The 19,470-nt window shown below is 35.4% G+C and overlaps 2 protein-coding genes across 3 annotated transcripts in view; one reads left to right on the forward strand and one right to left on the reverse strand.

The window, feature by feature from the left end:
* The window catches only part of LOC122401377 (transcription factor AP-2-epsilon), a 140,215-nt gene extending 131,666 nt beyond the window's left edge, over positions 1–8,549 (forward strand). For both annotated transcript variants that reach the window (XM_043403462.1, XM_043403463.1), the window contains exons 7-9: positions 1,633–1,774; positions 2,056–2,227; positions 3,017–8,549. In XM_043403462.1, coding sequence (XP_043259397.1) covers positions 1,633–1,774; positions 2,056–2,227; positions 3,017–3,154 — 452 coding nt within the window. In that variant the 3' untranslated portion in view covers positions 3,155–8,549. The remainder of the gene's footprint in view (positions 1–1,632; positions 1,775–2,055; positions 2,228–3,016) is intronic.
* A 3,234-nt stretch (positions 8,550–11,783) lies between these two features.
* Positions 11,784–19,347, reverse strand: LOC122401400 (KH domain-containing, RNA-binding, signal transduction-associated protein 3-like). The gene is made up of 9 exons (XM_043403493.1): positions 19,011–19,347; positions 17,770–17,891; positions 17,594–17,710; positions 17,075–17,387; positions 16,832–16,946; positions 16,618–16,740; positions 15,738–15,814; positions 12,995–13,091; positions 11,784–12,891 (listed from the first exon to the last, which is right to left on the reverse strand). Exons 1-9 carry the CDS (start codon positions 19,210–19,212, stop codon positions 12,807–12,809), a joined length of 1,251 nt encoding a protein of 416 aa, XP_043259428.1. The 5' UTR covers positions 19,213–19,347; the 3' UTR covers positions 11,784–12,806.
* Between the last annotated feature and the right edge of the window lie 123 nt (positions 19,348–19,470).

Here is a 19,470-nt window from a genome sequence, read left to right on the forward strand (position 1 = left end):
TTACCTGTGTAATACGACTTCGATACACTTTTCTGTCCTCAACAAAATCGAGCACGCAGAAGGCAACGAAGTTCAAAAATTTCAAACACCAATTAAAAAAGGAGAAAACTGGAATAATATTTCTAAATAGTAAAAAATCAATCTCGTCTTGTTATAATACGAATACGTGGGTTGTTTAGTAAATTACTTGAGCGAATTAAACATCTGAAACTTGTGCTATTTTCAAATACAGATTGTCTTATTAATAGGGCACTTACTCGTGCAATAAAAATCCATTCTAATTAATATCTCATAATTAGACTATGGATGTTTATGCACTTATGTAAAAATATAAAAGATACAGTGAGATACGAATTATTATATTTAGGGGTTGAGACAACCCTTTACAAAGCTCCCATTTCATTAATTCTATTAATAAAAATATGAATATTCTGCCTTTGGTAAATTAAGTGAGATAATTGTAGTCTATCTTATAGAAAATATAAAAGTCACGTAACACTGAGAATTCCGTGAATGAGTATGGTACTTGGGACAATCGAAAGGATCGAAACGTTTGAGTGAATGTAAAAGGAAGGCAAGGGGTACCGAAATGTACAATTAACAAGCGTTTTACATACTTTTCCCGCCACGAAGAGGAAACGGTAGAACGAGTCCGCGAAATTGGATAATTCGTTAGCTGCAGGTGGCTCGGTTCAGTGTTCTCGATCTCGTAGGCGAAAACCCGGCAGGCCTGCGGGTGGTTTTGCTCGGTTGTCGATAATAGCGCCCGGCGGGTCTGCTTCCATCTTGCACGAGACCCTGCTTGTAGGTACCTAATTACTTGCCATCATCGGAGAGAGAGAGAGAGAGAGAAAGGACAACCAGAGCGAGAGAGTAACGGTGAACCGACGGGGAGGGAATTGTACCGAAAGGGGAGAAACAGAACCACGTGCTGAAGAGAAAGCACGTATGCTGTTTCATTATCGTAAATTAGTTCGTTCCAACGGCAGAGGAACAATCTTGTAACTGGCACGCGCGAAATGGGCTCCGTCGCGTTTATTTTAAGGGGAAGAAACTCTGATTCGTAACGTCGGCTTTCGTGCTTTACGGGATGACTCCGTAATTTTACTCGACTGCGGTTAAAATTGTACAAACGACGATCGCTCACTGAGAAATCTTCTTCTTTCTGTAGAAGCCTACAAGTTAACAAATCGTAACACACGCTCTTCGAGTAATTAAATTTTTCATCGAAAAATTGGTCTCAACAGAGATAACTTAAGGGTGACTTAAATTTCATCCTTGGAGAAATTTACTGTCATTGAAGAAATGTAATTAAATATACTGTAAACTCCAAAAAAGGTGGTGATCGCTTGGAGCAATCAATAGAGAGTAGAAAAGGCAAAATATATCATTTCTGTAAATCGTTAGCACGCCAAACAGACTAGAATTAATCGAACGAAAAAATAACAGGAAGAATTGAGAGATTACTATTTTTAATACGTCGTCGTATAATGAAATATTTCGATGTTATCGCGAAAGATTTCGATCAGTCCCGTTAACTCGTAAACGGTTGGCAAAAAAAGGATTCATAAATTTCCATGCGTGGGTTACGCAATCCCATTCCTATACCGGTGTGTTTTATTTCTTTTTCAGGAGAAGCCATTCACCTTGCCAGAGACTTCGGCTACGTTTGCGAAACCGAATTCCCTGCGAAACAAGTTGCCGAATACCTCAGTCGGCAGCATTGTGAACCGCAAGATTCCTACAGGAGAAAAGAACTTCTTCATGCCACCAAGTAAGAATTTATCTCCGCGCCGCGAACAATGGCGAAAGAAATTTATCGAGATGATCGGGATTGCATCGATTGATACGCACCGATGCTCGAACACGCGACATTAACAAACCCCGCGAGATGAGCCGTTCCCTCCATATTCATCGAACCGTAACTAGCAACTAGTCTTCGAATCGAGAACATAAATTTAACAGCGATTCGAAATGTTCGAACTTCCCGGGGATCCTTGTTTGGTATCGAATGGGAGGGTTTAATTAGAGTTAACGTTACGATTCTTCTTTCAGACAAATCACCAAAGAGCTGATGGATCTTCTGAATCAAGACAGATCGCCACTTTGCAACACACGGCCGCAACATATCCTCGATCCAAGCATACAGAGACACCTAACACATTTCTCTCTCATATCGCACGGATTCGGAAGTCCTGCGATCGTAGCCGCTCTTACAGCAATACAGGTACAGTGATCAAAATTATTGATAACTCAACCACAACCAGAGATGGACATTTCATTGATAATAGATTCGAAAATGACAAATCTTAATTTTCATTCAAAGAGTAAATAAATATCTTCTAATATATTTCATTAACCCTCTATGGGCCGAATTTGTTACTTTGATATTTCATCAATATTGTTATTGGTTATCTTAAAGTCATTATATAATTAAGATCATCTTGTGAAAAAACTAAAATTATTTGGTAAATTATCGATATATTAGCACGTGACCTGAAAGTTACACGTATCCATACAGGGTTAAACATACAAATTTCAAAATGATTATTCGTGCTAGTTCCATACACAGATATAATTAAACAATCCTTAAAAAGTCTAAAACCTTGCAGTATATTGTACACTAATATCATCTCTGTATAATTTTTATTTTGTTCTTCCCGACATACTACTTCTTGGGCCAAAGAGTTCTTCTGAGCCCTTAATTTATATCCACGTTCCCACTGTTAGGAAAATGATTCAATATTGTTATTGATATCATCTTGTGAAAAAACCAAAATTATTTAGTAAAATGTCGATATATTAGAAAGTAACGGGGGCTCATAGAGGGGTAAATCAACAAAGTTTAGTGTTTCTGCTAGAATTACGACCTCGCCGCGTTTACCGAAAAATAATTTCCCCATAAATTCTGGTAATGGTGGCTCTCTATTGGAAGTAGCGCCGCGCGACACGCGTCGAAACGACTCCGTAAGAATGCGAGCAGAAGTTGAACCGAACCGAACCGTTTTTGTTGCAGAAGTTCCTAAGCGAGTCCCTGAATCACCTTGAAAAGATGTACCCAGGCAACGGGAGCGGCGTGACAAGTAGTCAGCAGTCGAGCCTCGACACGAACAAGAGCAAGGACGGTACGTTGATGAACGACATGAAGAAGTGACGCCCAGAGGACCCGCCTACCTCGAACGTGGTCACTTCAATCAGGCACTCTTGGCCGTACAACTGAGCTTTTCGCGGTCCTTTCGCGAACAGCTTCTGGTGGACCACAGGAAAACGACACGTATGTCCGCGATACCACGAGCGTTTGTATAATAATAGAGGAGCGCACTCATCGACAGGGATAAAGGTGCGACAGCAGCGTCGCGGATGTCCGTGTTCGCCGAGGTTGGCTGGTCGACGAGCGTTTTTAGGTAAATCAATGAAACGAAGCCGCGTGAAGATGTGCAATCGCCGTCGGTCGTCGATGGGATCGTCAGAGAGTCGTCGAAGGACCTCGACGAAGGACCATCGCCGGGGCAGTGGGGGATACGGGACGGCTTTGATTTCCCCTTTGTTCAGCGAAGCGAGTCAGGCCGCGTCATCGAGGACGCTTCGATGATCCTGTACTGTTTCGATGAACGTGTGTACTCGTGTTAACAAAATAGGAATAACTTTTGTTCTTTCACTGCCTGTTCGTTTGAAACGCATCCGTGCTGATTACGAAGGAACGTATCGATCGATTCGACGGGATCGTCGCGACAGTTACGGAATAGGGCTGCGAACCGTTCTATGAATTTGTCTGCATTCGAATGTATTCGGTGGTTCGAACGTCCCCGCGAAAAGTATTCGACTTTGTATTTTTGAGAAGATTCTGAAGACCCTTTCAGCAAAAATTTACACCTTCGTGGCTGTATTTAGATATGTTAAGTATGTTTTCTCAGAGTACTGAAATTCGTAAGAAGAAAACGCATAATAGAGTATGAAGGGGTTGATAAGCATATCCTGAGTTTTGCCACAGAAACGATACTCGAATGCTTATAAAATATTCTAACGTTAAATGACGCGAGTAGTCACCAGCCCTAATTCGCAGTCGTCGAAGAAACTATAGAGTTCGAAGCTTTATCGCGTCTTCCCTCCCTTAGGTTCTCGTGCATGCTCGCGAAATGCGTGTTCGATCAGAGACTATATCCGTGCGTGTACGATTGTTTGTGATAGGATTAGTGATAGTCGAAACGTTTGTGCAATTGTTACGGTTAATGTTTGCAATTATAGCCCTGTGTTCCAAACCGCAGTACAGTAACAGGTCACGGTTAAATCGAGAACGTTAGAATCGGTTCGTTCGAAGGTAAACAAAAAAAAAAATGCAAAGTTCCAAAATTCTTTTTCGAGCGACGAATATATTGAAATGTCAAAATTCTATTTACTGAGCCGAAATGGGTGTAAAGTTCTTTAGTCGTTTGTATCCTTGCAACTCGCGAATCGATCGATAATTGGAGGATACACACATACACGGGACACGAACACACACACATACACAGTACAACGAAGAAGAAACAATTTACAACAACCTTATTTCTCTGTATAATTTTTGGGTCGACTATTTATATTGCTCAAGCATCGTTTTATTCTTTGCTCATTACCGAGCGTCCGACATACGCGCAGTATCGATTATGATGCCGTTACGTAAGCATTAATATTGTGATATACTGCTCTCTGTACCGCGTGCAACTTATAATTTAGCGACTACGAATGTGAACCGCTCGCGAACGTTTCACGGACAATTTTTCTCAGCCGACTGAGTCCATTACGTAGAACAACTCAACGCCATTTACATGGAAACATTCAGTATGCAACGATCGCTGAATATTCATGAACGTCGCAGCCTTTGAAGTTATATATTTCCTTGTAAACACATTTAAGCGCACGTTTAACGTGGACGTTTTTATTGAATTTCTTAATAACTCATCCTTCTTATTAGTCACCACTGAAATCTACGCTCGTATCGTACAGAGTAGGGCGTAATTTATGGTACGACCAAAACAGAGACTGTTCCCCGTGCAAAACAAAGTGGAAAGTGCAGAATAGAGTTAGATGTTTTCCTTAAACGTAGCTTTTCACAGGAAATCGCCTCGCTTTGGATCGTACCACGATTTATGGCCTTTTTTCTGTATGGAATCAATCTATGGTTCGAATACGATTGTGGTTGTTCAAGACCACCGAAGTACTACCCTCGTAACTTTTTTCTTTTACGCAAAAGTACATGTTGGTATGCAGGAAAGCAAGATCAGTCCTGGTTTAGGCAAAATGTAGTAACACAGATAAGGAAAACGTGGATAATGTCCAGTAATTTGTTCTTAGTAATAATAGCAAAAAAAAAGAAAATACAATGGAAACGAGATCCAACAATAATAGAGAAAAAGTGATCACAATTCAGAAATATACTGTTATTAAATGCAATTGAGTACAGTTGTAGGTCTGATAAATCCTGAGTAAATAGACTGATCTTTCTTTTCCCTATTTGTGTAGCCATTAGCTGGAAAGATGATTGCTAAGTTAAGAACAAGGGGAATTTAGTACTACGTATAGTAGAGGAAATGTGGAGTGTGTCGAGTAATTTTTACTTAGTTGCAGGCCTTACAAAACCTGATTAAATAGTTTAACCTAATATACCTCGCAACTCCTTTCAAGATTGATCTTTCTTCCTTCCATCTGTATAAATGGGAGGTGGAAAGATGATTCTTGATTCAAGAGGAATGTAGCAGCATGAGCAAGAGGAATGTGGTGAACATTTTTGCCCTGCCTTGGATCTTACAAATTCTAATTAAATAGTTTTACTTAGTTTGACTCGTAATTCCACCCAGGATTGATTTCTCTTCCTCGCGTTTGTAAAGCTGTAAACTGGAAAGATGATTCCAGAGATTGTTGTCTTTGAGCAGATTTCATTGCTTATTGTTAATCAAAAACCTTCGAAGGCTGACTGAAAAAGTATCAACTTCCGAGCTTCACGTAGTACAAACTCTCTGATACCAAACCAACATGGCGTAAACACGAGAGTCGAGCTTAATTGGTGGTAGGAAGTGGCCTTGAACGTCCAGTTTATTCCAATCCGACTATCATGGAAACCAAATGGACTCAGTTAAATTTATCACTGTCCGTTCGTTTCGCGTAAATTTTAGAATCTCCGCGGCAATTTCACGATCGAATCAAAACTCTATCTTCATTATCTCACGCGGGGTTAGATGGTATCACGATAATCGAGGTGAGAATGTGCAACAGCCGTCCGAGGCTAAAAAGAATCTTAATTTAGAATCGTTTATCTATTGCGTTAGCACACAACGAGGTTTTATTCAAATCAAACTATGGATACGAATAGCCGAATCATCGACCTTGCAGTTGTCTATTCATTACAGTTTCTCAACGATCGATTATTCGAGCTCGGCATGACGCTGATTTTTCCAATGATTTTGTACAGTCGACTAGAATTAATGATACGAAATACAGCTTTCTATACTCGTATTAAGAGATACTTTATTCCACGCAAACTTTTAATGTTCACGATTCATCTACGTAATAAGGCATTGAATTTTCTAATAATTTGCTGGAGCGACGAGGTTTCATTTAAAGATTTTAATTGAGAACAATACAGAATACAAAGTCTCGATAAGCAGAATCAAACTTGGAAAGTGAAAAGCTGAACATCTTAGAAATTAATTTGCAAATCGGATAAAGCTTTCTTTTATTTAAACATGTATTCGTTTTTAAAAAAAATACACATTTTACAGAAGATATTTTTTATCATATAATGTATTTTTGTTGACTTGTACGATCCAGACTATTCAATGCTTTATTATGCGTTTTATCTACTTCGTATTCTCGTCAAACTAATAACGTATCTCTCATAGATTTATAGGCGCGATACGTCGACGCAAACTACAGATCGGATAAACAACAATTGCGTTTTCAAAAGACCCGTAGATAGTGTCGAAGAGACTATCGTTTGGTAACTAGAACCAGAGATGGGCAAACTCCTCGTCTAGATAACAAATTCGAGCAGAGGATGTAAGGATAAACCATTTTTGATCCGTTGGCTGTTCGATAAGAAATTATAGAATGAAATTTATATTCCACGTTGAACGGATAAAAAGCTTTTATTCGATAACCGATCTCGAACGGAACGAACGTGTTTTTCATTCGTTGTGTATTTAATTCGAACAAAATTTTGTCCATCTCTGACTGGAACACACGTTTCGATCGGCTGTTTGTCTCCAAACTTCGGACACATACGTATTATCGTAAAGGAATAAACGCCCTACGACTTATCGATGCTAAACCACGTTTCCACGTTGCAACGATCATCGACATCGGCGCCGTTCGACCGAAAGCGAAATTAGTAATTCCTAGTAGACAACGCGTTAATTGTCGGGCGATTAATCGCAGCGAAGCTATATTTTCCTCCTCATTGAAAAGACCTCATCCGCGAGATTTTCGTTTTCGCGGCGAAGAACGGGAACGACGTTTATTGAAAGCGCGTATCGCTTGATCGTCGGTGTCGAGAGTCTCGAGGAAGCCCAAGGAACATATCCGAGGATCACTCGTCGTGCCAATGCGAAAGTTGCCATTTGAGATGTGCCAATTAAACAAATATCGAGTTAGAAACGTAAGAGCGAGCGACTGGATGCGAGCGTGTCGATGAAACGCGATCGAACGAGCACCGAATGTTGCGTTAGAGTTTTTAGGACGCGCGTATCGAGCGCTCTTTTCGCCGCGCGGACCACGCGAACGGGAGAATCGCAACGCGACGAAACGTCTCGACCGAAACGCGTATCGAGTGCTTGGTCACTCCGTTCTGGTCGAAAGGTAAAGAAAAAGTAAAAGAGCAGAGCGGAAGCATGAGAAATTGCGTTGAAGTACAATACCAGGTGAACCTGAGACATATCTAACTTTGTAATTAAATCTTAGGCGTATATGTAAATGTAAGATTAAGAAACCTGATCGAACGTCTCGCGTTCCGGGATATTATGTACAGAGTATTTGAATCTTTCTTGTGATATAATCGTACATATTACTAAGATATAAACCGATAACACGGACAAAAAAAATTACTATTATCATTCCATGTTTTTTCATAGAGGTGAGGTATTTAGCGTGGTTGTGAAGGGCACCGGATGCCGCTCCGTTTTAATTAGAAATACAATTTTTCGAAGTTCTCGAAGCAGCCAGCGCGTCGTCGGATTTTACTTTGCGACGATGAAACATGATTTGTCACCCTCGCGGCGCGTGCTTTAATCGTAGAGGAACAAAAAAAAGAGGAAAAAAAACTAAGAACGAAAGGGCAGAGAACCACCTTCACCGAGTTTCAGACCAACACCGCCGGGATTAGTTAGGCAACGGAAAAGATGAAAGAATGTTAGGCAAAACAAACAAAAAAGAAAAAAAACAAAAAAAAAATGAGAAAAACCTTGAACCCCTTATTTTCACTCACGACTACTTAGGCGAACTCGTTAGACTAAGGTCCCGTAAATTAATACTTATTTATAATCGTTAGAGCGGCCGTAGAAAGACGTTTTCTACCAGAATTTCTGTGCCAACTGCAAAGAATGTTGTAGACAATTTTTGTTCCACGTTGAAGCATCATTCTAATCTTGTAAGATACTCAGATATATCTTTATTAAATATATTTGAATTTCGTAGTATATTATATTCTGATATTGATTATACATTTCATTTTTGTATATTGGTGTGTGATAAATAAATAAGAATATTGTTTCTAAGCAATTTATAAACTTTAAAATGAACGCCAGCGATGCTGTGGCGTCCCCTTCAACGTTCTAAATACAACGCCATTTAAATTACACGATTAAACGATTTTCTAAAGATTTCTATTCATTTTGAAAAACAACTAAAACCTCGACGTTTAAAAGCTATCGAATAAAACATAATATTAAAGTTAAACTAAAAACATAAAATAAAAAGATGAAACCCTATTCCATCCTTATAATTTACACAAGAAGAATTGTCAACAAGTCTGGCGATAAAATACGAGAATCGTCGCAAAAGTAATGTGTATAAATGGAAATGAATTTATTTAATTTTAAAAATGTTATGGACAACCCTTCGATGGAATGTATTTGATATCGTTGACTGTTTGCCAATAGGTTTATTAGTTGTTAAAATTAAATGTTTTATATTGGGTTCTGATGACCAATTTCATCATTCATATTTTAAAATGAAACTTTACTAAATAAAACATTACGGTTCAGTTTATTTCTACTTCACATCGTTTAGATAATACAGAAAAAGAAACGTTAATTTATAGTTCGATGATAATTTTTCATTATTTAATTGATTTCTATGTTATGTATATCAGTTCGTGAAACACTAAAATCCATAAGACAAAATCACAGAAGTATAGAATAGACATTGCATGCAATGCTTTATTCTGTTATAGTCATTTAAAATAAAAGTAAAATAAAAATAAAACACTCCTCTGTTAAAGATTGCCCATATTTTCCTATCCTATACCTCATCTGATAGAACGCAAAATATTTATTAGAGCTAATAATTCTAAATCTGATCTGCAGAAACTCCTCTAGAAAACAAAAAACGTTTTACTTTATTTAAATATCGCTTAGAAAGTAAAGGTCAAACATTCGGTTGTTCTGTATTTCCGATTTATTTATTTTCCATTTAATTTCTTCCATCATAGATGTTGATGCACATGTTAACATTACACTCACAAGTACTCACTATAAAATGATAAAATTATATCTAGATCCTTATAATTTTATAAAAATAGACATCATTTCAATTTCGTTCGAAAACTTGACCGGTTAAATGACTCTTACGCATATCTAAGTAACCACACAGACGAAAACATCACTTCAACAAGATATCCGAATTATTATTAACTAAATGTTATTAGATTTATTTCAAATTTGCGATACCGCAAGAAAGTATTAGCTCGTATCTATTAACACGATCGTAAGAGTAACGATTTCTGAACGACACAACCGAAGGTTCTAACGAATTTCCTACAAACACTTAACAAACTAGTTCACATACTACAAACTATCATCACATCCATTAGTTTTTAGAAATTTACGAGACCACAAAAATACATCGAATTAAGATCGAAATTGTTGAGTCTTATCTATCGCGTTGAAGTGATCGATAAATTCGATGGTGAATTTTAAAGACATTTAGAACACGCATATTATTAATTTCCATTATACCGGTCACAGCTTAATAATTAAATGCTATTACTTCTTCGTCGATTGATGTAATCGTAACGTGTGCAATCGGCACACTCCATTGCCTGAAAGAAAGTCTTACTATCTCATAGATTTTTTGCACATAACTAACAAAGAAAGCAGTTTCAGTTATTCACGCATGCAAAAAGCTTTCAATTTCTCTAATCGAATTCAGAACAATTTGAGTAAGTACTTTCTAGCGCGTACAAATTTTGCATTTGTGATTAGAAAAAAAATTTCTAAATCGAAACTTTAATAAATTAAAGCTCGTAAGATTATTTGACGGTGGAAGCCATTTACAAAGCGAGACATTCTGATATGTCATAAACTGTAAGTATGAACCAATATAAAAACTAAGAATATTCCTGATTGCAAACACAATTTTGACAATTAATTGGTTAATTAATTTGAAAAATTATTACACTGGATTAGAATTATTACCAGTATTTCTATGGAATAATGAGTCGAGAACACATTTATGAGAAAGTATACCATGAAAATATTGTAATTGTTGAAACTGTAAGTATTAATACTGAAAGAAACTGTAATTAAACGGTAGACATAATATTAAGACCAAGTGTACGTTTCTGATCGCACTTTTTTAAATGTGAGTATAAAAATTATTTTATAGAAATCAAAAAGTACTCACGCGATCTCAAGGCACTTCGAGCTCCACTGATCAGAGAAACAGAAGGAGATTAAAATATTTCAATCCACGAAAACGCGTTCCCACGCGATTTTCCTTACGCTTCTATACACCTAAGAGGGATACATGAAAAAATATGTTAGAGGTAAATGTTATGAAAGTTTGGAATAAAACTTGAATAAGAATGAAATGAAATGCATATGAAAATGAACTCTTACTATTGGTACAAATGAATGTACTGCTGATAAAAATTCGAATGATGCGTAATGTCCACTTTAATGTAAATTAAATACGTATGAGTCCGTTGTTTAACAAATATAACGAATATATTTTTTTTTAGGTTTTATCTTCGCTGCATTGTAATTAATGTAATTAAGATTGGTGCATAGGTATGATGTAAATTGAATGAAATTTATTATATTTTTTTCTGACAGCTTATCTTAATATTAATTAACATTTTGTGAATTTGTAAAACTTAAAAACACCAAATGCGTAAGTTTCATTGTAATTAGGCTGATATTATTAATATATCGATAAACGGATGTGTTTAGATTACTGAAAATATTAATGTTACTTATTAGGTCTAGATAGAATTTATATTTTTTCCAGATTATAATGGCGTCGATTAAGCAGGGTTTTAATTTAATTTGTTTCGAACAAAGCTTACAATAGCGTTATTATACTTCTCATTTATTTCAGTTTACGAGTATTACATATATGTATATACGAGAAAACACATAATTACTCCAGAAACGAGAAAATATTTACGCACATGTTATTTTATGATTTTTGTATACTTATACTGAATGATTATAAGATTACAGGTTTTTATAATGTTGTAACTACTATAATTTTTACAACACTCTACAGAAATCGTTGCTTCATGTATTTTGCACATGTAATTATATGTGTGTTCATTAACATGTATTTATATTTTTTTTTTTTCTTCTTTAGTTTTCACTAAATTGTTTTAATTATTTTTGCACGTAAATACTATACAAATTATTATCGTATGAATTACGGTATAAGTTTCATAATCATAGGCAACTTATTTTAATATTAATTTATATGTTCACTTTGCCACTGAATATCATTTTAAATATTTACTTTGTTCCATTTTAGACATATATTTCTAAGTCATTATAACACACACGACTGTCCGAGCTATGCATGTCCTCAAAACAACGTTAAAGCTGTATGAATGATAAGTTCTTCAATTTATTTATAAATTCATTAGGGCACACTTTTATAGTGTACAGCCAATTAAAGGGGGTACAGTATTTTGTACACGTACAAAATGGAATAGTAAAAGGGGGATATGAATTTCAATCTACAGAAAAGTTTGACACAGCTTCGACGTTTTTGTCTTAAATTGCGTTATGATGCACGCTTATTTAACAATTTTACTTGTTTCATTCTACAGATCCTCTTGGTCCTCTAGCCCTCCACTCTGACGTGACATTTGCCAAACAGGTTTCAAGGAGTGGGTCTGTATTATTTTTCTTTTTTTACAGGAAGTCAGAAGTACGGAATCAACGATACGGCAGAAATTAATTCAGACTTTCTAGGAGATGGATATTTACACGATTGTTCGAGACACAAAATCATTTCAAAGTCGCAAGACGCTTCGATTACAGTTTTCATTGTATTACGTGTTCCAGCTTATTCAGCGGCAACGAAAAATTCATCTAAAAACCGTGTCGGCCTTATTATACAAAATTTTCGAACGGAAACGAATAAAATATACAAGGGACATAATACCGATTTTTCCATCGAGATTCAATCTATTATTATCGAGACCGTTGAAGATCAATCGAGACGTTTAAATTTTTAACGAGTCTCGTGTTACTGCTCGTTACCGTCGCAATACGATGAAAAATTGTAATATTGCCTGCTTGTCGTTTACCGTGCTTAGTCTCTTCCGTGTCGCTTTTAGTTTAAAAACGTTCTCGGTCGTTTATAAGTTTTGGCATCGTAGGCACCATAGGTCGTCGTGCGTGAGGAAGAGTCAACGGTTTAGGGCTATGAAATAATAAAATCAGAAACAAAATCTTTTTCTCGCAGACGTTGCGGAGAATTTAAAATCGTTACGAAAATTATAGGATGATTTTTTGTGGACTTTTACTTGGAAGGTCGTGAATACGGAGCGTTGCGGTAGCGCGAGCTTGAGCCCGATGTCGTTGTCGTCTTGTAAGATTTCCATGCGCGGCTCGATGATTCCTCTGCGAATTTCATGGAGTGAGTCATTTGCATTACTTCAATTCATTCAAACACATCACGACGAAATATTAATCGGATATATCCTAACCTTCTATTGCGAAGCGAGTGTTATGTTTTTTTTTTTTAACGTTTAAGAAAATTCTTAGAAATGGGCTGAAGAATTGCTCAGTCGAGAGTTCAGGTTGTTACATAAAGCCATTCGTGTCTGTTTAGCGTTCAATATTATAGATAAGTTTCTTTAAATGTTCGATTCAACACATGGAAGGAAGTAGGAGTGTACAGAGTATTTGAAAATTTCGGCTACCTTTATCAAAAGGAAATTATATTTTTCTATTTAAAGAGATGTTTAAATCATGGATGTTGTCCCCTTGGATTGAAGAAAACTATTATTTAAGGTGCACTTGCATATTACAAATTTAAACTTAATTTGAATGTTGAGTAGTCTAAGAGATACTAGAACAATACTATGTGATGAAAAAATGTTTAAATCCACTTCTATTCAAACCGATAAATTCTCGAACCAAGTAATGTCTCGAGTATCTGTACACTCCTAAAAGAATATCCTAATGATTTTAAAAAGTTAATATAAAATTTGTTTTCCATTAATATCGTCATTCTTGATTAAATATCTATTATTTTATTCGTGATATAAAAATCGCCCAAGCGTTTATGCAAGTTTATCGAACACAATCCGGCCGACAATCGATTTAATTTGGAAAGATTTAACCGTGAGTGTAAAATTGTACACACTTCGTATTGTTCAAGATCTAATTATTGCAGCTACGAGCCACGTTATTAATGATTTTAAAATAATTAGGTACATTCTGATGCATTTAAATGTTCCATTTAAAACTTTAAATATTAACGTTATCACACTAATTTTATTAAGTATTTCATGCTCCACCAATTTTTTATATTATCAGATTCTTCATACGTTTCAGTTCACTTCAAACCGTTTAATTATTTTTAAGAACCAGAATTCAATAAATCTATGTATAATTAATGTATTAGGGTATTTAAATCAATAAAAACTGTAAGTACCATAGGAATTATGTTAACCCTTAAACGACGTACGTTCTAACAGCTATGAAGAACAGACTATTGTTTAAATAATATTTTTCTGTTTTATTATGTACTGGAGTTAGTGTGTAGTTATATATTATTTATTGTATAATACAACTCATATAGAGTAGTGCCCACTTAAGTGACCGCTTTTTATCCCCACTTAAGTGTCCACAATTATCCCCACCAATTCTTAAAAGCCAAGCGACTTCGAACATCGAAGGGGTGTTCGGCCACCTCTGGGAAAAATTTTAATGGTAGATTCTAGAGGCCAAAATAAGACGAAAATCAAGGATACTAATTTGTTGATTGAGGTTTCGTTAAAGAGTTATAGAAACATTTACGGCCACACAGTATATTTTCGGTAAAGAATTTTTTTTCTCGAAAGTGCGTAGGATTTTGGGGGTATGTTTATTCACCAAAAATGATTGTAATTAACCCCCTCAACTGAAAATAATTTTTCCAGAACGATTTGAAATTTTTTTTTACCGAAAAATGTGGGCACCTAACCACCGTCGATTTTTCTTAAAAATTTTACGTCCTACAGAAAAGTTGTCTAATACTTTTTTCTAGATGTCTATGAACTCTACTTCAGACAAAAATTTTCATTTAAATATATTTACTATTGCAGGAATTATGGGTCTGAAAATTGGATCATTTTTATATGGTTTTTACTCACTTCATGGGCTCAAAAAACAACTTTTTCATTATTATTATAATTTCTACATATTCTTCGCTAAAATACGCGTTATTTGCCGTTTGAAACATTCAAAACCTTCAATTCGTTCAGAAGTTATGACGTTTTAAAGATACGCACAAAATTTTGGAGTGACATTTCTGGGCTCAAATTATATTTTCAGTAAGGAATTTTTTTCTCGAAAATGGTTACATTTTCGAGGGTATGTCTGTTGACCAAAAATGACTGTAATTGACCCCTGCAACTGGAAATATTTTTTTTAGAACGATTCCGAATTTTTTAATTTTGCCGAATTTCAGGGGAATCTTCATTCATGGTCAGACATTGTATTTTCGGTAATGAATTTTTTTCTCGAAAGTGTGTAGGATTTCGGGGGTATACCTATTCACCAAAAATGATTGTAATTGACACCCGCAATCGAAAATAATTTTTCTGTGAATGAGTTGAAATTTGTTAATAACTTTTCAACGAAGCCTCAATCAAGAAATTGATATTCCTAATTTTCGTCTTATTTTGGCCTCTAGAATCTCCCATTAAAATTTTTCCCAGGGGTGGCCCAACATCCTGTACATGGTTTCCGGTGCCAGGTATTGTATCTCACTCGCACTAATCCTCTTTCCTTATCTCCGTTGAATTCTGAGAAGTAACCATGCCCACATAAATGACCACGGCCGGTCTCGAGCGTGGTCACTTAAGTGGGCAGTACTGTATATTGTGCAAATTTGTGAGTAAACTACTGTAGGGAGCTAGGGAGTGAACGTGTCTTTCTCCCACGCGGCGTTTAAGGATTAATTTTGTGCATATCATAAATATTCCACAACGTATAAACGTGTTAAGTTTGTTAGACAAACAAAATAATAATGCAACGATAATAAATGAGAAGTGTTACCTGGATATTCAGACGTTTCATAGTACTCGTGTGAGGAGTGAGGAACAGCGTCGTCTTCGTACTCGTAAGTTGTATACCTCAAGGAAGGATACATTAATTTCTACATAATGTATAAAAGTATCGTACACGTAAAAATACCTACATTATTCGAAATTCATATGCACCTTCTACACATATCTCATACACTACACTTCATACACCTCATACACACTCTACTACACTTAATTTCATGTTATTCTCTTATCACATACGCCTTATTTTAGTTTTCATCGATCCGTTATCAAAAATTTTATTTATTGGGAATGTTTCTTTTGATTATTACATACTTTGAATAAACCACATTTTACTATACAATTTATGTTTACGACGCATAGTATAAAAACGAATTAAATATTCTCAGGGATCAACCTTGGGAACAATGTTAACAGAAATTCATTTCACGCATTGCTTTACAGTAATGGCCGCGGTGATTTAAAAAATTCGGGAGCCAGCAATTAAATTCTCGCGCGCAGGGAAGCGTATTTCTTCTGGGAATCAACTTGCATACTGTCTGACAAAGTAAGACAATAGATACGAGAGGAAGCGAGATAAACATAGCAATGCCGTGGTAAAAAAATTATACATTTATGAAAAAAAAACACCAGTGGACTAATCAGAGTTTTCCGATTAAAATGAGTCCAAACGCGATGCAAATCGGATTGGTTGTGGGTAGTACATACAAATTGTATATCTACATCAAATGTAGATATGTTAAAATAAACATTTCAATTTTTATTCAGTCTTGCTCCGAATATCAACGAGGAGTTCAATTATTCCTAACCATACCAATTATTTGATAGTTTAATAGACTCGTTTTCATAAAAATGTCAATTATACTTACCCCCCTGACCCTGAAGTATAATGTCGGTCTCCGTATCGGCTACTGCTGCTCGTCGACCCATGATAGTCGTAATCGTGATGTGAACCAACACGATTACTCGGTGGCGGGGTAGCAGTCTCGTACCTTAATAAAGCGACGTTAGTAAATTTTGCACAGTATTTGCTCGTTCCTATTATTATAACAATAATATTTGCCGATATTTATAACAACTTACCCATAACTTTGATCCATAGCGACTCTTGCACGATCCAAAATAGAAAATACTTTACTTTTCGCTGACACGGGACGAGAGATTGGTCCTCGACTCGAAGGTGGCGGTAGTATCGCCGCTAAAATAAGAAAATTTAGGAATCGGCATGACGATATGCCGCTAAATTTATTTGTTCGTTCATTCGCCGCGTTTCGATCTGTTAAGGGAAGAAGAATCAGTGTAATGATTATTCCAACGATTACTAACCTCTCGAGGATCGTGGTAGCGTGGGCCTGGCGGTTGGCCTTAATATTCCACCACCAGCAGGAACACCTCTTACAGAGGGTCTTCTGTCGTCGGTGTTCACCGGATCGTCTACCATACTCATTTCCATTTCTCGCATTTGCTCTTGACGTATATTGTCGTTATTGTCAGGGATCAGATACTTTCGGACTTCAGCTAACGCGAACGCAATACGAGCATACGCCTCTGCTGGCGGCGCAAGAGCTGTTATTTCAACGTGTAGATCGTCCGAAAGGTGTGCATACTTTGGATCCAGAGACATACGGCATTCTGCTTCCTAAGTTCAGGTGAGTTACACGTTATCAAGGGTCAAGAGAAAAGAAACGAAACCTCTTCAACCTCTTATTAGATTACGTACACACAGTACTCACTTAATATTACAAACATACACACTCCTGATTATTATCATGCAGGTAGTCTTATAATATAAGTGGAAACAATAATCATAAAATCTATACGAAAACAAATTAAATTTAAAATAACCTTTTGACGATCTTTCATCGATCCTCTTCCCAACACTGCCATCTTGCACATAGTTTCTTCTTGCAAACGTTTCATAGAATTACCTTTTGGACCCAATAATTTTCCAACAAAATTAAACTATAAAGAATTTCATGATGTAATTTAGAGAGTAATGATTTAAAGGTATATATAATTACCTTAGGATGTTCTCTCACAGGTACCAACACTTTAACTGAAACACGAGTTGGTTTTTCACGATAAATATCCACATATTTTGGATCCCTTATTGGTTTTCCCATAGCCTGAGTTTTTTGAATTTCTATTAAACAAAGTAATTATTTTTGATTCTATGGCACGCTAATAAAATGCTAACCCAAGCAAAAACAGAAACTATTGCTTGTTTGTCATGTAAAGTCATTCAAAACATTCCAATTTCATTATTGAATGTTGAAAGATTTTTATGATTCGTTTTATTTTCCTTCAAGGAAAATATTTATAAGAAGTTACTTTACAAATGATATTTAGTATATAAACAAAGGCAGTTTATGTTATATTTGCATATATTTTTAATTACAGATAATAATACATAATATTTATACCTCAATACATACATACAAACCTATAAAGTAACATTATCTTTAATAAGTAAAAAAAATTATTAATATGATTCAGAATTTAACATCTATATACAAATGTGGATTTATGTATTACAAAGTAATACATTAAAGGCATATTTATAATATAAATACATACATAAACATGAGCAAACAATATAAGATATAAAAAGAAGTGGACATAAAATTATATGCTATTTCTACAAAAACAAGGTATGAGACTATAGTTAAATGATTCATTGTCCTTCCCTATAGATAATGTATTTTCAAATATAGCATCCTCTCCACTAATAGTAACTATGCATATACACACATACATACATTGCAAAAATTTTCTATTGATTTTACGAAATGTAAATATAAAATATGTAATATGTACAAACATACTGTCTTTAAAAATTTAACAATATAATGATCTTATATTTACGATTTTAATATTGCTATTACGAAAAGATTGGGAAAAATACAAAATATAGTATAGATATATTGCTTTGAATAATATAATTAACATAAAGTCATATATATTTTATTTGGAGTATTTAATTTAAAATACTTTCGAAAATCTTTATATTCCTAATTACTAATTTAATCGTGAAAAAACTGAATGTTTTTCATATACACGCTACTCTAACCTTAAATATCAATTCCTTAAACTCATTCCGTTCGAATTATGAATACATAAAATAATAAATTGAAGTAATCACTGAAAATAAACAACGAACAAAGGAAACAAACGCAGAAACAGCATGAAAAACGTTAACATAAATATCAGAAACAATGAAGATGTGGTAAAAAAAAAAGGAGTGAACAACAGTAACACTTACCTTGATCGATTAAACTAGCTGCATTAGGCCATTTCTGAGAATCCAATTCAACTTTGACTTGTAATAGTTCACGGACATACTCCCCGGCTTTATCAAGTTGATGCTCTTTTTCTTCACGATCTTTTTCGGATAATGTTTTTCCCTTATCTGAATTTTCATCCCTTTGATATTTGTAGTCGCCATTACTTGGCCTGTCACTCATGATTAATAATGGTTTATTATATATTCCAACAAATATATAAACAGAAAAGTAACAATTTCGTTAATCAGACACTTTTTTTTGCACTCAAATATACCACTCACTCACGACGCGGTTTCACATTAAAGTTACAATGGCGGAAGCTAACTCTTCTACCTCTAGTTAAAATTAAGGCGTACCTGCATGTATGCTTCATTTGGTGTTCCATGATTTCCATGACTATCTCATTACAGGATCAATATTTTGTTTAAAACAAACTTA

This window comes from Colletes gigas, unplaced genomic scaffold (assembly GCF_013123115.1).
Source record: "Colletes gigas isolate AHSC1104 unplaced genomic scaffold, ASM1312311v1 Colletes_gigas_Sc00024, whole genome shotgun sequence".
Classification (NCBI taxonomy): domain Eukaryota; kingdom Metazoa; phylum Arthropoda; class Insecta; order Hymenoptera; family Colletidae; genus Colletes; species Colletes gigas.